The sequence below is a fragment of the Staurois parvus genome, unplaced genomic scaffold (assembly GCF_062004578.1).
Source record: "Staurois parvus isolate SC_StPar_1 unplaced genomic scaffold, SC_StPar_1.0 ptg000017l, whole genome shotgun sequence".
In the NCBI taxonomy this organism is placed as follows: Eukaryota; Metazoa; Chordata; class Amphibia; order Anura; family Ranidae; genus Staurois; species Staurois parvus.
The window spans coordinates 4,726,394-4,741,581 of NW_028317813.1; the positions used below are offsets into that span (position 1 = coordinate 4,726,394).

The following is a 15,188-nucleotide window of genomic DNA, read 5'->3' on the forward strand; positions in this document are numbered from 1 at the left end:
CGGTATATAATCATTTCAAAAAGTGAAAGTTGCACTGTTATTGCCATACTCATGATAAGTAGTAGAATATTTTGGGGTGTAATTCTATGTAGAAATATCTTATTAACCACTTCAGTACTGGGCACTTTTACCCGCTTCTTGCCCAGGCCAATTTGCATCTTTCACTGTTATCGCACTTTAAATGACAATTGTGCGGTCATGCAACACTGTACCCATAAAAAAAATTATCATTTTTTTCACACAAATAGAGCTTTCTTTTGGTGGTATTTAATCACAACTGAGTTTTTTTTTTTTTTTTGCTTAATAAACAAAAAAAACAGAAACTTTTGAAAAAGAAGCTAGTTTTTCTTCGTTTCTGTTATAAAATTTTGCAAATAAATAACATTTCTTCATAAATTTGGGTCAAAATGTATTCTGCTACATTTCTTTGGTGAAAATACCCCAAATTAGTTTCTATTATTTAGTCTTTAGGAAAGTTATAGAGTCCACAAACTATGGTTTATATATATCTGACAATCAATCCTGATGTACTGCCCATCTCATTTCTTGAGGCCCGAAAACGCCAGGTTAGTACAGATCAGGATTTTATTTTTATTTATTTTTCTCACTTTCCAAAAAAAGTGACTAAAATGAGAACTTCAGAAAACTCAACTTCAGAAAACGCACCATGCCTCTTACTAAATACCCTGGACTGTCTGCTTTCCAAAAATGAGTCACTTGGGGAGTATTTGTGTTGTCCCGACATTTTAGGGGCTCAAGAAATGTTATAGACAGTTAGTACATCAGGATAGATAGATATATTATGTGTGTGTGTATATATTTTACACACACCATAGTTTGTAGACTCTATAACTTTCACACAGACTAAATAATATACACTGATTTGAGTTATTTTTACCACCATAATGTAGTACGGTACATTTTGGCCCCAAATTTATCAATGAAGGTTATTTATTTGCAAAATTTTATAACAAACTAAAAAAAAGAATTTTTATAGCAAAAAAAAAAACAGTGGTGGTTAAATACCACCAAAAGAATGTTCTATCTGTCTAAAAAATGATAAAAATGTAATCTGGGTACAACGTTGAATGAATAAGTAATTGTTATTCAAAGTATGACTGTGCCAAAAACTGACAAATGGCCTGGGCAGGAAGGGGGTTAAAGTGTTCGGTCTTGAGGTGGCTAATAGAGATGCTGGGTGGCTCCTCCTATACTGCTTATGCCATGTTCAAGACTAGCTAAACTAAGTGTTTGATTCTGTTAGGCATGCTTGGTAGTTTAAATGTTGAACGTTACAAAGTAAATGCACTTTTGTGGACATTGCGATAATGTTATCTTTACAGTTTCTTTTTGGAAAGTAGTCAAAAGCTAGCCAACATGAAAGCACCTGGAAAGAAGGGTTCTCCTACCTGGAAAAGGCAATGCCAACAGAAACTTAAATAGTAAACTCCCAAGTGGCAGCTCTCAGTCTTTCCTCTTTTAGAACAGTGTAAAACTGCAGTAGGACCCTCTTACTATAGGCTTCCCATTGTGCATTGGTGCCTGCCTATAATCTTCAGTGTAGGGGCAATGACGCTAGATATACATATGGTATGTGGTGGGGAATAGAGTATATGGTTCTAGAGTATATGGTTCCTCTTACCTGTTTGATGCCTAAGTTCCTTTTCCACCTTCTGGACGATGGAGTCAACATTCCATACCCAATTTGTGCGCACATATAGAAGGAATTTGTTGGAGGCACACAGATATTATGGTTGACTATAGAATGGGCAGTACATCTGCTTTTGGAGCCTGTTCTTTAGCGCTGATAGGTTGTTTTCTTGACTGTATACAGATAATTTTGTCCCTACAGTATCTCACAGAAGTGAATACACCCCTCACATTTTTGTAAATATTTTATTATATCTTTTCATGTGACAACACTGAAGAAATGACACTTTGCTACAATGGAAAGTAGTGAGTGTACAGCTTGTATAACAGTGTAAATTTGCTGTCCCCTCAAAATAACTCAACACACAGCCATTAATGTCTAAACTGCTGGCAACAAAAGTGAGCACACCCCTAAGTGAAAATGTCCAAATTGGGCCCAATTAGCCATTTTCCCTCCCCGCTGTCATGTGACTCGTTAGTGTTACAAGGTCTCAGGTGTGTTAAATTTGGTGTTATCGCTCTCACTCGCTCATACTGGTCACTGGAAGTTCAACATGGCACCTCATGGCAAAGAACTCTCTGAGGATCTGAAAAATAGAATTGTTGCTTTACATAAAGATGGCCTAGGCTATAGGAAGATTGCCAAGACCCTGAAACTGAGCTGCAGCACGGTGACCAAGACCATACAGCAGTTTAACAGGGCAGGTTCCACTCAGAACAGGCCTCGCCATGGTCGACCAAGGAAGTTGAGTGCACGTGCTCAGTGTCATATCCAGAGGTTGTGTTTGGGAAATAGGCATATTAGTACTGTCAGCATTGCTACAGAGGTTGAAGGGGTGGGGGGTCAGCCTGTCAGTGCTCAGACCATATGCTGCACACTGCATCAAATTGGTCTGCATGGTTGTCGTCCCAGAAGGAAGCCTCTTCTAAAGATGATGCACAAGAAAGCCTGCAAACAGTTTGCTGAAGACAAGCAGACTAAGGACATGGATTACTGGAATCATGTCCTGTGGTCTGATGAGACCAAGATAAACATATTTGGTTCAGTTGGTGTCAAGCGTGTGTGGCGGCAACCAGGTGAGGAGTACAAAGAAAAGTGTGTCTTGCCTACAGTCAAGCATGGTGGTGGGAGTGTCATGGTCTGGGGATGCATGAGTGCTGCCGGCATTGAGGAGCTACAGTTCATTGAGGGAGCCATGAATGCCAACATGTACTGTGACATACTGAAGCAGAGCATGATCCCCTTCCTTCAGAGACTGGGCCCCAGGACAATATTCCAACATGAGAACGACCCCAAACACACCTCCACCACTGCCTTACTAAAAAAGCTGAAGTTAAAGGTGATGGACTGGCCAAGAATGTCTCCAGACCTAAACCCTATTGAGCATCTGTGGGGCAGATCAAATGGAAGGTGGAGGGTGCAAGGTCTCTAACATCCACCAGCTCCATGATGTTGTCATGGAGGAGTGGAAGAGGACTCTAGTGCCAACCTGGGAAGCTCTGGTGAACTCCATGCCCAAGAGGGTTAAGGCAGTGCTGGAAAATAATGGTGGTGACACAAAATATTGACACTTTGGGCCCAATTTGGACATTTTCACTTAGGGGTGTACTCTCTTTTGTTGCCAGCGGTTTAGATATTAATGGCTGTGTGTTGAGTTATTTTGAGGGGACAGCAAATTTACACTGTTATACAAGCTGTACACTCACTACTTTCCATTGTAGCAAAGTGTCATTTCTTCAGTGTTGTCACATGAAAAGATATAATAAAATATTTACAAAAATGTGAGGGATTTGCTCCTGTGAGATACTGTATCTCAATGGCAGTGTGCATATTTCTGTTTCTATGTCTGTAATTATGACTCTAGTTATTGATGATGGTAAGCTGTTTCTTCTGGTGGCTGTAAGACCCAAGTCTAGACTGTTGGGTAGGATAGAGGTTTTACCAGTATGGAATGTACAGTGAAGGAAATAAGTATTTGATCCCCTGCTGATTTTGAATGTTTGCCCACTCACAAAGAAATGATCAGTCTAAAAATCGAATGGTAGGTGTATTGTAACACAGAGAGACAGAATAGCAACAAGAAATTCAAATCCTGAACTCAGCAGCCAGACTCATCCACCTCACCAACCGCTCCACTTCTGCCACCCCCCTCTGCCAATCCCTTCACTGGCTTCCGATTGCCCAACGCATTAAATTCAAATTACTAACTCTGACATACAAAGCCATTCATAACGCTGCCCCAAACTACCTTACTGACCTGATACCCAAATACCACCCTACCCGTGCCCTTCGCGCCTCACATGACCTCCTACTCTCTAGCTCCTTGGTCTCCTCCTCCCACGCCCGACTGCAGGACTTCCCCATCCTCTGGAACTCCCTACCCCAATCCATCAGACTGTCACTTACCCTCCTCACCTTCAGGCGCACCCTGAAAACCCATCTCCTCAGGGAAGCCTACCCCTCCCTCACCTAACAGCCGTTCTCCTCCACTCTTCCTACCACTCCATCCCCCACAGCCACTTCCTCCTGTACCACTATCCCCTCCCTCCTAGATTGTAAGCTCGAAAGAGCAGGGCCCTCGAACCCCTCGTGTATTGTATTGTTACTGTATTGTCTCATGTACTGTCCCCCACTATATAAATACTGTATAATAATAATATCAATCATCCACTTGTCCTTCATTCCTAAATTCTGTTTCAGTCATAGAAGCTGTAGTTTGGCTTCTAAAAATGGTATAGCTGAGCAGAAAGGATGGGCATAGTTTGGCTTTTTTGATCAGAGCCTGCGATAGACCTTAGTTGTATTAACCTCCCATATCAGAAGATTGAGATGACAGTAGTGGGAGGGGGGGCAGGGACAGAGGAAGATTTCAGTTAAAACAAGAATTGGCACAAGGGACCAATCCTGCTTGACTTTAAGCTACTATATGTTTCTTTTGTTGATTTATTTGTTTTTAAATTTAGCTTTACTTAGGCTTTAAAGTGAAGATGGCTATGTAGATGATTTTCATTGCTCTATTTGACCAGATAGGAAAGATGATTTTATAATTTCTGACTATTTTAAAGTGTTTGTTTTGTGTATTCTTCCCAGCTAGTCACCTTTTCAAATAGGAGGCCAATGAGGTTAGCTAAAAACCTTGTCTCTGCTGTAACCCAAGAGGTACTGTATGATTTCCTGAGACTAGATACTTCTTTTGTTCTATGATAAGCATGGCCCCGAATTATCCACATTATAGAAATATATGTTGCCAGACAGTGGTGGTGCAAAACTGGTTCCCCTGTCAGAGTTGAAAAGGTGCTGTTTACCACATGCATTTCGTGGTGGTTAGCCTCTGTTATCTAAAGACTAATTTTTAAAATTTTGTCATTCTAATTTTCTCTTTAGGTTGAGGTAATTTCAAAGCAGTATGAAGACATTTATAAGAGAAACAAGGACATTGACTCAAGGCTGTTTTTGAAAAATGATCCATCTCTGAAAGTTGACATCAGTGAAAGGTAAGCAGAGAAATATATCTGCTTATTTTCTTAAGCTGTGTATACACATGCAATTTTTTTTTTCATTCAACAAAAACTGACTGATCCTTTGCATCAACACCAGCGATGTTAATGTGGATCTCTCCCTCTGGGCTATTGTATTCTGCAAGGGTGACTCCCCCCAACAGAATATACTGATCAGCGCTTTCATACTTTGGCTTCAAGCAGTAATCAAATGTTGGTTTTTCAGCAGGACTGTACGACAGACCAGCTTCTGTTGAATAAAGATGAGTACACATTGACCAAAAATCAGCCATTCCCTGGAAAGGCTTGTGTGAACCCAGCTTTAGTATGTCAGGATTGAGCAGCATTTACTGTATTTTAGGTGTTCTGAGAATAGACCAGAACCCTGATTTTAAAAGTAACTTATTTTTACTCATTTAATTTAATTCACATTTTGTTTACTGTAATTAGTACATTTTGTAATTAATGATGTGTCTGAAAAATAACTGACTGTACCTAAACCAGGTATTACACTATTTATCAGCCAGGTGGCACAGGGGTGTGCAACAACCTATAGCAGCTGACTGTTAATCAACTTTCACTGGTCTGATTTGTTGAATCCTGAGAACTTAATGGTTGCTCCAATAATCACTTGTCATATTTGGATCTATCCATGCATGAATGTTATTTTCTGAACCTCTATATGATCATTACAAGTTACAATTGTACATTTAAAACATTTTTATTGAGTATTTAGATACATACACGTGTTTAGGATAGGGGAATCCCTGTAATCTGTAACTGTAATTGCTTATCCTGCAACAATTGTGATACTGTTTTTACAAAGTAATGCATATACCATTTTTTTTCTAGTTTGGAACAGGAGAGAACACCTAAGAAACATATTGGTGGTGAAGCACCTGTGATACCTCCTCAGACACCAGTAAGGTGAGCTTATTCACAGTCACTTCATTTACCATTTAACATGCTTGCGGACTTTTTTATTTTCATAAGTCATGGCTATTGTTTTTTGTAATTCACACAATTCCTGAAGGTTTCTGTTATGGGAAGAGTTGGCACTAGATAGTTACCAGAGGGAGGACTGGCTGCTGGCCTCTCCATGATGACTTGATTTTTGGATCTGTGTTTGTGCAGGGCAGTTGCTTTTAGCTAGTCAACACTGCATACCTATTGGACAAATTATAAATTTTTTCACATTTTATAATTAATGAGGGTGCAACATGCACTGTGTAACAATAAATATGAATAAGCTGGTGATGCATGGATCCCCAAACATTCCAAACATGGGGCCGGTTCACTGTTCTTCAGACTTCCGATGGGTAGCTGTGGTCTGTGCAAGTAAGTGGGAATAATGTCCCATCATAAATAAAGGTGAGCAAAGAGCTGCCCTTTGGGGACCAATGTCTTAATGTACGGATGAAAGCTATGCTAGGGGTGGATTTATACAAAATCTGCAGAGCTGTTTGACCTGTGAAACGGCATAAGAATATAATGAGCTAGGAAAATACTACAGTATGGCTACTAGATGGAGCTGATGATCATAGAAAATAATTATTTACTAGGGTAAGTTATCCTTTATTAAAGCTTCCCTTTCCCTAGCAGGGCTAAAATAAGGGGAGGGTGGGAAGGACGGCTTCCCTTGGCACAATGGTTCATTGCAGGAATGGGTTGCCTTCCTTTACAAGGCTGACAGGAGTAATGACAGCGTTTATCACTACTCCTGTCATCCCAGTGCTGGGAGTGGCGAGGAGAAGGGAATCGGGTGGTGGTGTGGGCTGTGGATTTTCCCCCTTCTTCTTCCTGCAAGTGTAGCATTCCTGTATTAACAAGCCAACAGCAGTGTTCACAGGAATACAGGAGCTGCACTACTAAGCAGTGTTAATTTTGTTGACGAAAATATTTTCAGCGACTAAAATACAACTGGAATGAAAACAATTCACATGACTAAAATACAATAAAAATGGCATTTTAGTCAAAAGACTAGGACTAAAACTAAATCAATAATTGACTTAAAAATGAACACTGGTTATATCACAACGGCTAAATATGTGTCTATAGTGCATGTTCAAACCTTAATATAAATAATATGTTATTAGATATTTACTCCAGGAGTATATAATGACTTTGGAAATTCTAGAGAAATGCTTAAATAATGCTTTACAATGTGACGAAACCCATTAGATTTTAGTTGACTGAAATATGACTAAAATGGCATTTTCGTCAAAAGACTATGACTAACACTAAATCGAAATTAGACGTCCAAATTAACACTTCTTATCAGATACTTTATGTACATGAAGCCCTTTTTTGCTGCTTGGAAATTTTAATGGCTTGCCACTGGATGCAAGCTCTCCACCCCACATTCCAAGCCTGGTGCCTTGAAGTTAACTCATCATTGCCCTTTATGAAACTCATTTATGCTTACAGGGGAAGTCCAGCCAAGTATAATTAAATTTGGGATCGTTGGTTGGCTTTCCCGGAAACTTGTTCTTAGCTACTGCGAATATTCTTCATAGACCAGTTGAGCTGTCTCCACTTCGTACTGATATACTCTCATCCCTAATGCATTAAGGTTACTCTTTCTTGGTACCCTATTGTACTTCCCTTTTTGAATGTCTGTTTGCCATGAGTTTTGTCAAATTTACATCATCTTGAGTGTAAGCTTGTTGCAATTCCTTGATGATGCTGTCAAATGATGTCTGTATACCATGGTTGTAAGCTCCTTTCTCTTCTTTCAATAAATCACATTTGAAAGTAAATAAAAAGTGAACACTCATTGCAAGAAGGAGGAGGGGGGAGAGGGCACAGCCCACAACGCCAGTCACAGAAGTGTCCAGGAGAAAGCTGGGAGTGGAGGAGAGAGCTGGTAGGAAGCAGGGTCAATCTCTCTCTCCCTCCAGCTCCTTGCTCCTGTCAGTGCAGTGCTCCTGTTTCCTGTAAACACGGCTGCTGGCTTCTACATACAGGTGGACTGAAAACACAGGGCTTTGTGGGGTTTGTTTAACAGCCCTACCCCCACCTGTATATTTCTTATGTTACCCAACACCCCCTGCCTACCTCCTCCCCACACTGAAATTGCAGGTGGGGGGGCTGGTAAGGAAACCCTGAAAAATTCTGATCTGTCAGTGCAACTGTATATGGTAGCTGGAAGCACTTTACCCAGCGCTGCCTAGATCTCACAGCAGGCTCTGAGCATATGAATGGCTTTAATCAATGGGCGTGACCTTATTTGTTTATGAATGGGTTTGAAGGTAAACAAAGCCATGCATATAAATGTGTAAAGACCAACTGAGAACAATGATGACTGACCACTGTTCTCACTTCAGAGATCTGAGCTATGAAGAGATTTGCTAACAACCACAAATCTATTCATAAATGTAGCAAAATGAAATGAAAAAATCTGAAACATACAATAGGTTACAGGGGCAAGGGTTGCAGTTTGGTATCTTTGCCTAGGGCACTGGGTGAGCTTGTCCTGGCACTGCCCCCTGCCACCCCCTAATTGCAGGCAGCCTGGGTTTATGCTTACTTTCATCTCTGTTCCAGTGAGCTTACTGTTGGCATGGACCCTGACAGCTCCTCATCATTCTGGGCAAGTTTGCCTCACACGTTCTTTTCTACAGGGACAGCCGTACTCTAAACGACTGTTAGAGGCTACTCCTATTAAATGGGGCCGTGGCACACGATGGACACTGCTCCCAATTTGACGTCCGTGTGGGTTCAGGTGCCTGTCCCCAATTTTGCACTGTCTGCATTTGGGATCATGCATCCACACCCACGCGGATGTCTGATTGGAAGCAGCAGCTGTGTTCCTGCAGCTGCTACATCCCAATTGTCTTCAATAGGACTACCTGCACAGGAATGCACAGGGTCTTAAGAAAAACTCGAAAGCTGTAAGTGAAAAATGACAACCTCCAGATTTTTAGAGCAATTTTGCTGTTTTACAGTTTTGCATATCTTTTGATTTTCACCATTTTTGCAAAAAGGCATCACTTAAAATCCACAAATATTGACGCAATACAGTCGTAGCTTTTATACTTGATGGAAAATAGGAATTTTGTAAGGCCTCATGTACACTGCTGCTTCTAAACGTGAGTTTTGGCATTTTTTTGCCAAAGTCCCTGAACTCAACTCCATGAAAGCCTATGTGTTCACATAGGCTTTTACCAAAGTTTAGGGGCAGTTAACGTTCCTCTCCTGAACGCAGAAGAATTGCGCTCATGAGTGGAAAGTTTTTTGGCCAAAAACCGCTAAACACAGCAAAACTTGTCTGACCGCTAGCTGTTTTTAGCGCTTGGGCATTTATTCAAGACAATAGAAAATACTCTGACCAATAAAATGAATAGACGTCCAAGAGCTAAACGTGGTACCACGTTTACATCCATTTTTGCTGCGTTTGCGGTTTTCTGCTGCCAGGAGAGCTTAATGTCTAGGGGAGTTCATGTGTACATGAGGCCAAAGCTTTGCTCTGTTTGTATCTGCTAATACTGTTAGTATATGTTAGTGAAAATATCATTTTGATAAACATTTGTACAAATATCATTGGACCTAAAAAATGATTAACACCTTATTTTTATTCTACTGATCTTATGCTTTTAGAAATTGTAGGTTTGGGGAGGGGGGATGGGGGTCTTTAACAAACTCTGAATGATGTAAGTGAAAAATAAAAAAACATTGGAAAAGAAATTGCAGTAACGGTCTGGCCATTTAAATTTAAAAATGGCATGCATGGCCTGGCAGTAAAAGTGTTAAGGGCTCATGGGGCACAAGTGGACAAACCTGTGGCCATTACTCCATACACATATTATGAGACTGTTGATATTTATGATCAAATTCTAGCTCCTTACCTGGTTCTAAGAAAAACAAAAGCTTGGTGCAGAAAAGGGGCACTATACCTTTATGTAAATTACCTTCTATAATTCTTACCCAATGTACAAAAACACAGACAACAGGGATCCGTTTCTAAATTACCAGGAGGTGATTACATCACTCATATGAGTCAGGCTATACCCCCTGTAGCAAAGATACTCTCCAGAGTGAAGAAATTAAAAGAATACATGGTTGCTTACGCACTATCCTGCATTGATCCCATCGTCTCCCAAAAAATTAAGGCTTCAGAAAATGCAGAGTGTGTGTGAAACAAAAGTTTAGAACAGAAACAAGGGATCACTGCCCTTGAAGTGTTACTAAACCCATGTCTCTGCATTCACTATATCTGGTCTCACACAGTACACAAAACATGGAAATGCAATTATTTTAGTAAATATAAACCTGCTAAATACCTTTTCTCATCGGCAGTATATAGCAGTCTTGTGACTTCTATCAGTGTCCAGCTGACCACTGGTTAAAGCTTGTTGGAGGTGCTTTCATTCTCCTCTGATTGTCCCATGAGGCTGCATAACCCCTGACCCTTTGTCTGAACAGTGCTGATTGGCTCTGTAAATAGTAAAAGTGCTCATGCGCTTATGGATGTGCCACAATTGTTAAAACAAAATAAACCTTTTGCAGCAGTCCTATACTTGTGTTGAAATTATCACAAAAATTAAATAAAAAAAACAAAAAAACAAATGGACCGCACAAAATCATAAACATGTGTATATATTCAGCATATCATAAACTAGTCCCATATTAGTGAAACAAGGGCATATGCTTGTGCTCGGCTTATATTTGATCTCCAGATTATGTTTGCTGCAGTTTTAGTAAATTCCTGCCAATGTTTTCTTTCAAGTGTTGAGTGTCCACATGTAACTTACCAGGTCAGTCATTCTTTCTCTCCATCTGGAGGACTTTCTGGCCTCTGTGGACATCTTATTGCATATCCCCAAATTTCCAGTGCATCAATGCTACCTGTGTTTTTGTCATGGGCACACAACTCTGCCAATTTGTTGCACTTACCATTGGTCTGTCCACTGCACCTTTGGTATTTTTAAAGGTGCTAGCCTCTGTGCTTGTTCTGTTGTGTTCTGATATTTGAACACCCTTGCTGAGAGATCAGTTGATCCCGCTTAGCCACAGTCCAAAGGATGGTTCTGATTCTTCCAAAAGTGTGGATACCGAGCCCTCAGAAGTTAACGCCGGAACCAGCTCATCTCTTGGAGCATCTGAGTCTTCTGATAGATACTGCTCAGACCAGAGTTTCTTCTCCCAAAAGACAAACTCCTGACTCTGCTCCTAAGCTCAGTTTAGGAGCAATCTGATTATCTGATTCTCTGATTCTCTGTTTTTTGCTTGAGAGTTGTAGGCTTGTTGGTGGCTTCCCACCAGGCACTCCCATATGCACAATTGTACCAATTGCAAATCAATATTCTTGCTGCATGGGACAATGAAGTGCAGACTCTGGCTTCACCATTTCATCTTTCACCCTGGTGCAGGTTGTGTCTTGCCTGGTGGCTTGACACATCTGGCCCTGGGATCAGGGAATGATTTCTTCTATTGGTCCAATCTCCTGATGGATGCCAGCCTGAAAGACTAAGAGGCAGTCCTAGATACTATTATCATTGAAGGGGACTTGGTTTCTCGAGGAAGCTTGGCTCCCAATCAACATACTGGAGCTGCGAGTAATTTTGATTTTTCTTTCATTGCTGGACCTCTGACTGCAGGGCCATCCAGTTCAAATTCAGTTGGAGAGTGCCACAGCTGGCATTGTCAAGGAGGAACCAGAAGTCTTGCAAATCAAAGAGAAGCTGACCAGATTCTGTCTTGGACAGAACTTCATTTTCCAGCCCTGCCTGCCAAAAACAATCCAGGTGTGAAAAATTGGCAGGTGGGCTTCTCCATTTGACATTATGTGGACCTCTTTTTCTGGATGGAAACGTTAGATGTGGAACTCCTGGCTTCCTGATTCAGCTACAAACTGAGCAAGTTTGACTCCAGGCACTGGAGTCCTCTAGGCAAGGCAGAGGATTCTCTGGTGACTACATTTTTCCTCTTTGACAGCTCCTTCCTTGTCTATACTGCAGGATCGAGTCTGAGGACATTCTGGTGACGCTCATCACACTGAACTGACCCAGGCTGCTGTGGTACTTGGACCTGGCCTCTGTCTTCTTGCAGACTCTCAGTGGGCTCTCCTGGTCACCTGGATTCCTTGTCAAAAAGACCTGATATCAACCTGCTTCATGCTAGCTGGCATAATTGCATGGTTGTTGAAGCCTACATTTGAAGCCTACCTGATTTTGTTATTCCTTTACTCCAAAGAACCACAAAAAAACACCTTTTGAAAGGTCTGCCATTGCACTTGGGAAGCTTACTTCATATGATGCGAGGCAAGAAAATTTCATCCCATGAAGTACTTTATATGTGTTCTGACCTTTTGTGCTATAAGTTCTGGACCAACATTTGTACTTGGATATCATCAAAGGCTGAATATCAGCACTAACTCTTTATTTCAAAGACTGCTTGCCTCTTTTTCCTTTGGTTACAGCCTTTGTAGAGAGACGTTGCTCCCATAAATCCACCTGTAGCTTAAGATCTCATCCTTTGTCGGCCCTTCAAAAACTGTTCAAACCCATCAGAGATTTTCCTCTGTCCATGCATACTTGCAAGGTTGTCTTTCCCATTGCCATCTCCTCTGTACAGTGGGGTTCTGAATTAGAAGCTCTCTTATAGAAAACCCTTTTTTTGTTCTGCACAAAGACAACATCTCTTTGAGGACTACTACTTCTCTTCTCCCTTCAATGATTTTTTTTTTCCTTTTACATTAACCAGAGCATTGTGTTTCCATCTCTTTGTCCTGCTCCAGTACATCATAATGAGATTTTCTTTCATTGTTTTTGATGTGGTTCTTCTCATGTTTTTTTTTTCAGGCTGACTTTGTCATTCCCAAGGACCCCTCTGTAGGGATGGCTGTCTCTTATTCAACCATTCTAGGTAGCTTAGGCAACTCATGTTTCATTTCTGTAAGCTTAGTGATGAGGTTCCACATTTTCCTGTCATGGTGCACTCAAATAGATCAGTCAGTGCTTCTTGGGAAATCAGCATCTGTTTTACCAGATTACCAGATTGAAAGGCCACCACCTTGTCACCTGTTCACACTTTCTACATTTTCGCAGGTCATTCAGGACTTGGCTGATAAAAACTTTAAACCTAAGGACCTTCAGGCATCTCTTTGGGCTGAGAGTAGCTCTTAGTTTTACCCTGTTGTTTTGTAAGCTTGTTATTGCTTTGTTTGTTGTGTTGCCCACACCTCAGTTGGAATGGTTTTGGATGTCCCAATCATCTCAGAATTGCTGAGGATTTTGACAAAAAAACTTTCCTTGGAGTTCATTAAAGGACACAGGTCTCTCCCCTCTGTCTTGCACTCATTCCTATTACTGCTTTTTGTTTGATAGTGTCAAAGTCTTCTGTAGGCAGAAGTATAACCCAGTTGCCTCAGTATTACTTCTGACCCTGTTTTCCTGTGGTTGTAAACCTGGCTGTAGAGAAGACTGGACTGCAGATACAACTTATGTAGGAGGATTAGTTTAATCTCTGTGTTTCACCTGAGGCCAGTCAGATCACTGGATATATGTAAAGGTTTACAACCACTTTAATTAATTTTTATGGTAGGTTAAAAATTCTTTATTTTGTTTTTTTTTTTTTTTTTTTTTTTTTTTTTAAACCACTTCCTGGTTGTAGGAATATACCGGGGACAGGACTGCAGCTGCAGCCATGACCTCGATATCTTTTTTTTTTTTTTTTTTCAGCTGGCAGTGCTGTACAATATGAAAGTGATCCATGCAGCTAAACAGTCACTGGATTGCTTTTGCATGGGGTGGCAGGGAGTTACCCCCCACCGCTGACACCACTGCTGCCTTCCTGAGCTCAGAAACTACAAGGATTTTGTCAGTTCCAGTTTCGCTCAGATGTAAATAAGCCTTTACCAGCTTGTGAAAGCATCTGATCAAACTGATTTCCATTTGGTCAGATGCTTTTAAGGGCAGAGGAGAGATCTGGGGTCTAATAGACCCTAGATGTGTCAGTAAAGAGCACCAGCCACTGCCCATGCTACCGCAAGGTATGTTATTTATCCCTTTTATGATGGCAATAAAAAAACAAATTAAAGAGACCGTGTAAAAAAAAATGTAAAGTAATAAAATTTAAAAACATGTAAGCACTCCCACCCCCCATACTCACATGCATAGGTAAATTAATACATAGGTCCCACATGCATATGTAAATGGTGTTTGCACTACACATGTGCATTTATCATGGCTAGAGCAATAATTATAGCACCAGACCTCCTGTGTAACTCTAAATTGGTATCCTGCAAAGGCTTAAAAAGCATCGCATATAGAGATTTTTAAATACCATAGTTTGGCACTGCTTCACGAGCATACGCAATTGTAAAGGGTTGGTTAGTAACAGGTTGGTTATTTACTTGCCATAACATCATCTTTTATTTTATATTTTGCCAAAAATTGGGTATTATATTGTGTTTGTATGCACTAAAATTCATTAATGTGGTTTTATTTTTATTTTTATTTTTGCCCCACAAAAAATTGCGTTCTAAAAATTGTTGCATAAACTGACCCTTGTTTCTATGTATACCTCAGTTCTGTCATAAATGTCAGCCTGACTGGAATGTTTTGTGGCTGAGGTGTATTTATGAAGTATGTTTGAATAGCAAAACTCCTGATACCTAGCGTCCTCAAAATATTTCTAAAACTAGAGAACTGACATTGTAGAAGTGTAAATTTAACGATATGTTTACCAGAGTAGACAAGCATGTACCCTCCTGTGTTATCCAATTTACTTGCTTTTTAAAGCTGATATATATTCACAAGGCTCTGTAACTATACAGCTGGTTGAGCACTGGTTTTATGTTCTGAAATTATGACCTTGAAATGTTGCTGAACGCCTCAAATCACATTCCAGACTTATTATAATTCAAAAAGTACAGTGCTAAAGAGAGTGAAACAAAATTGTATAACCATAATGTAAGTTACCATATAAAAAGAAAAAAAAACTCATAAATGATGACGTCATGCAACAAAACACGTAAGGTGGCGTCTGATGTGACGCATCGCCATTCTGGCTGGATGAATGGTATTGGATTTTACTTC

The 15,188-nt window shown here is 40.4% G+C and overlaps 1 protein-coding gene across 1 annotated transcript in view; it reads left to right on the forward strand.

The window, feature by feature from the left end:
- The window catches only part of RB1 (RB transcriptional corepressor 1), a 279,061-nt gene that overhangs the window by 35,034 nt on the left and 228,839 nt on the right, over positions 1-15,188 (forward strand). The window contains exons 10-11 of the mRNA XM_089679104.1: positions 5,036-5,145; positions 6,001-6,075. Coding sequence (XP_089535230.1) covers positions 5,036-5,145; positions 6,001-6,075 — 185 coding nt within the window. The remainder of the gene's footprint in view (positions 1-5,035; positions 5,146-6,000; positions 6,076-15,188) is intronic.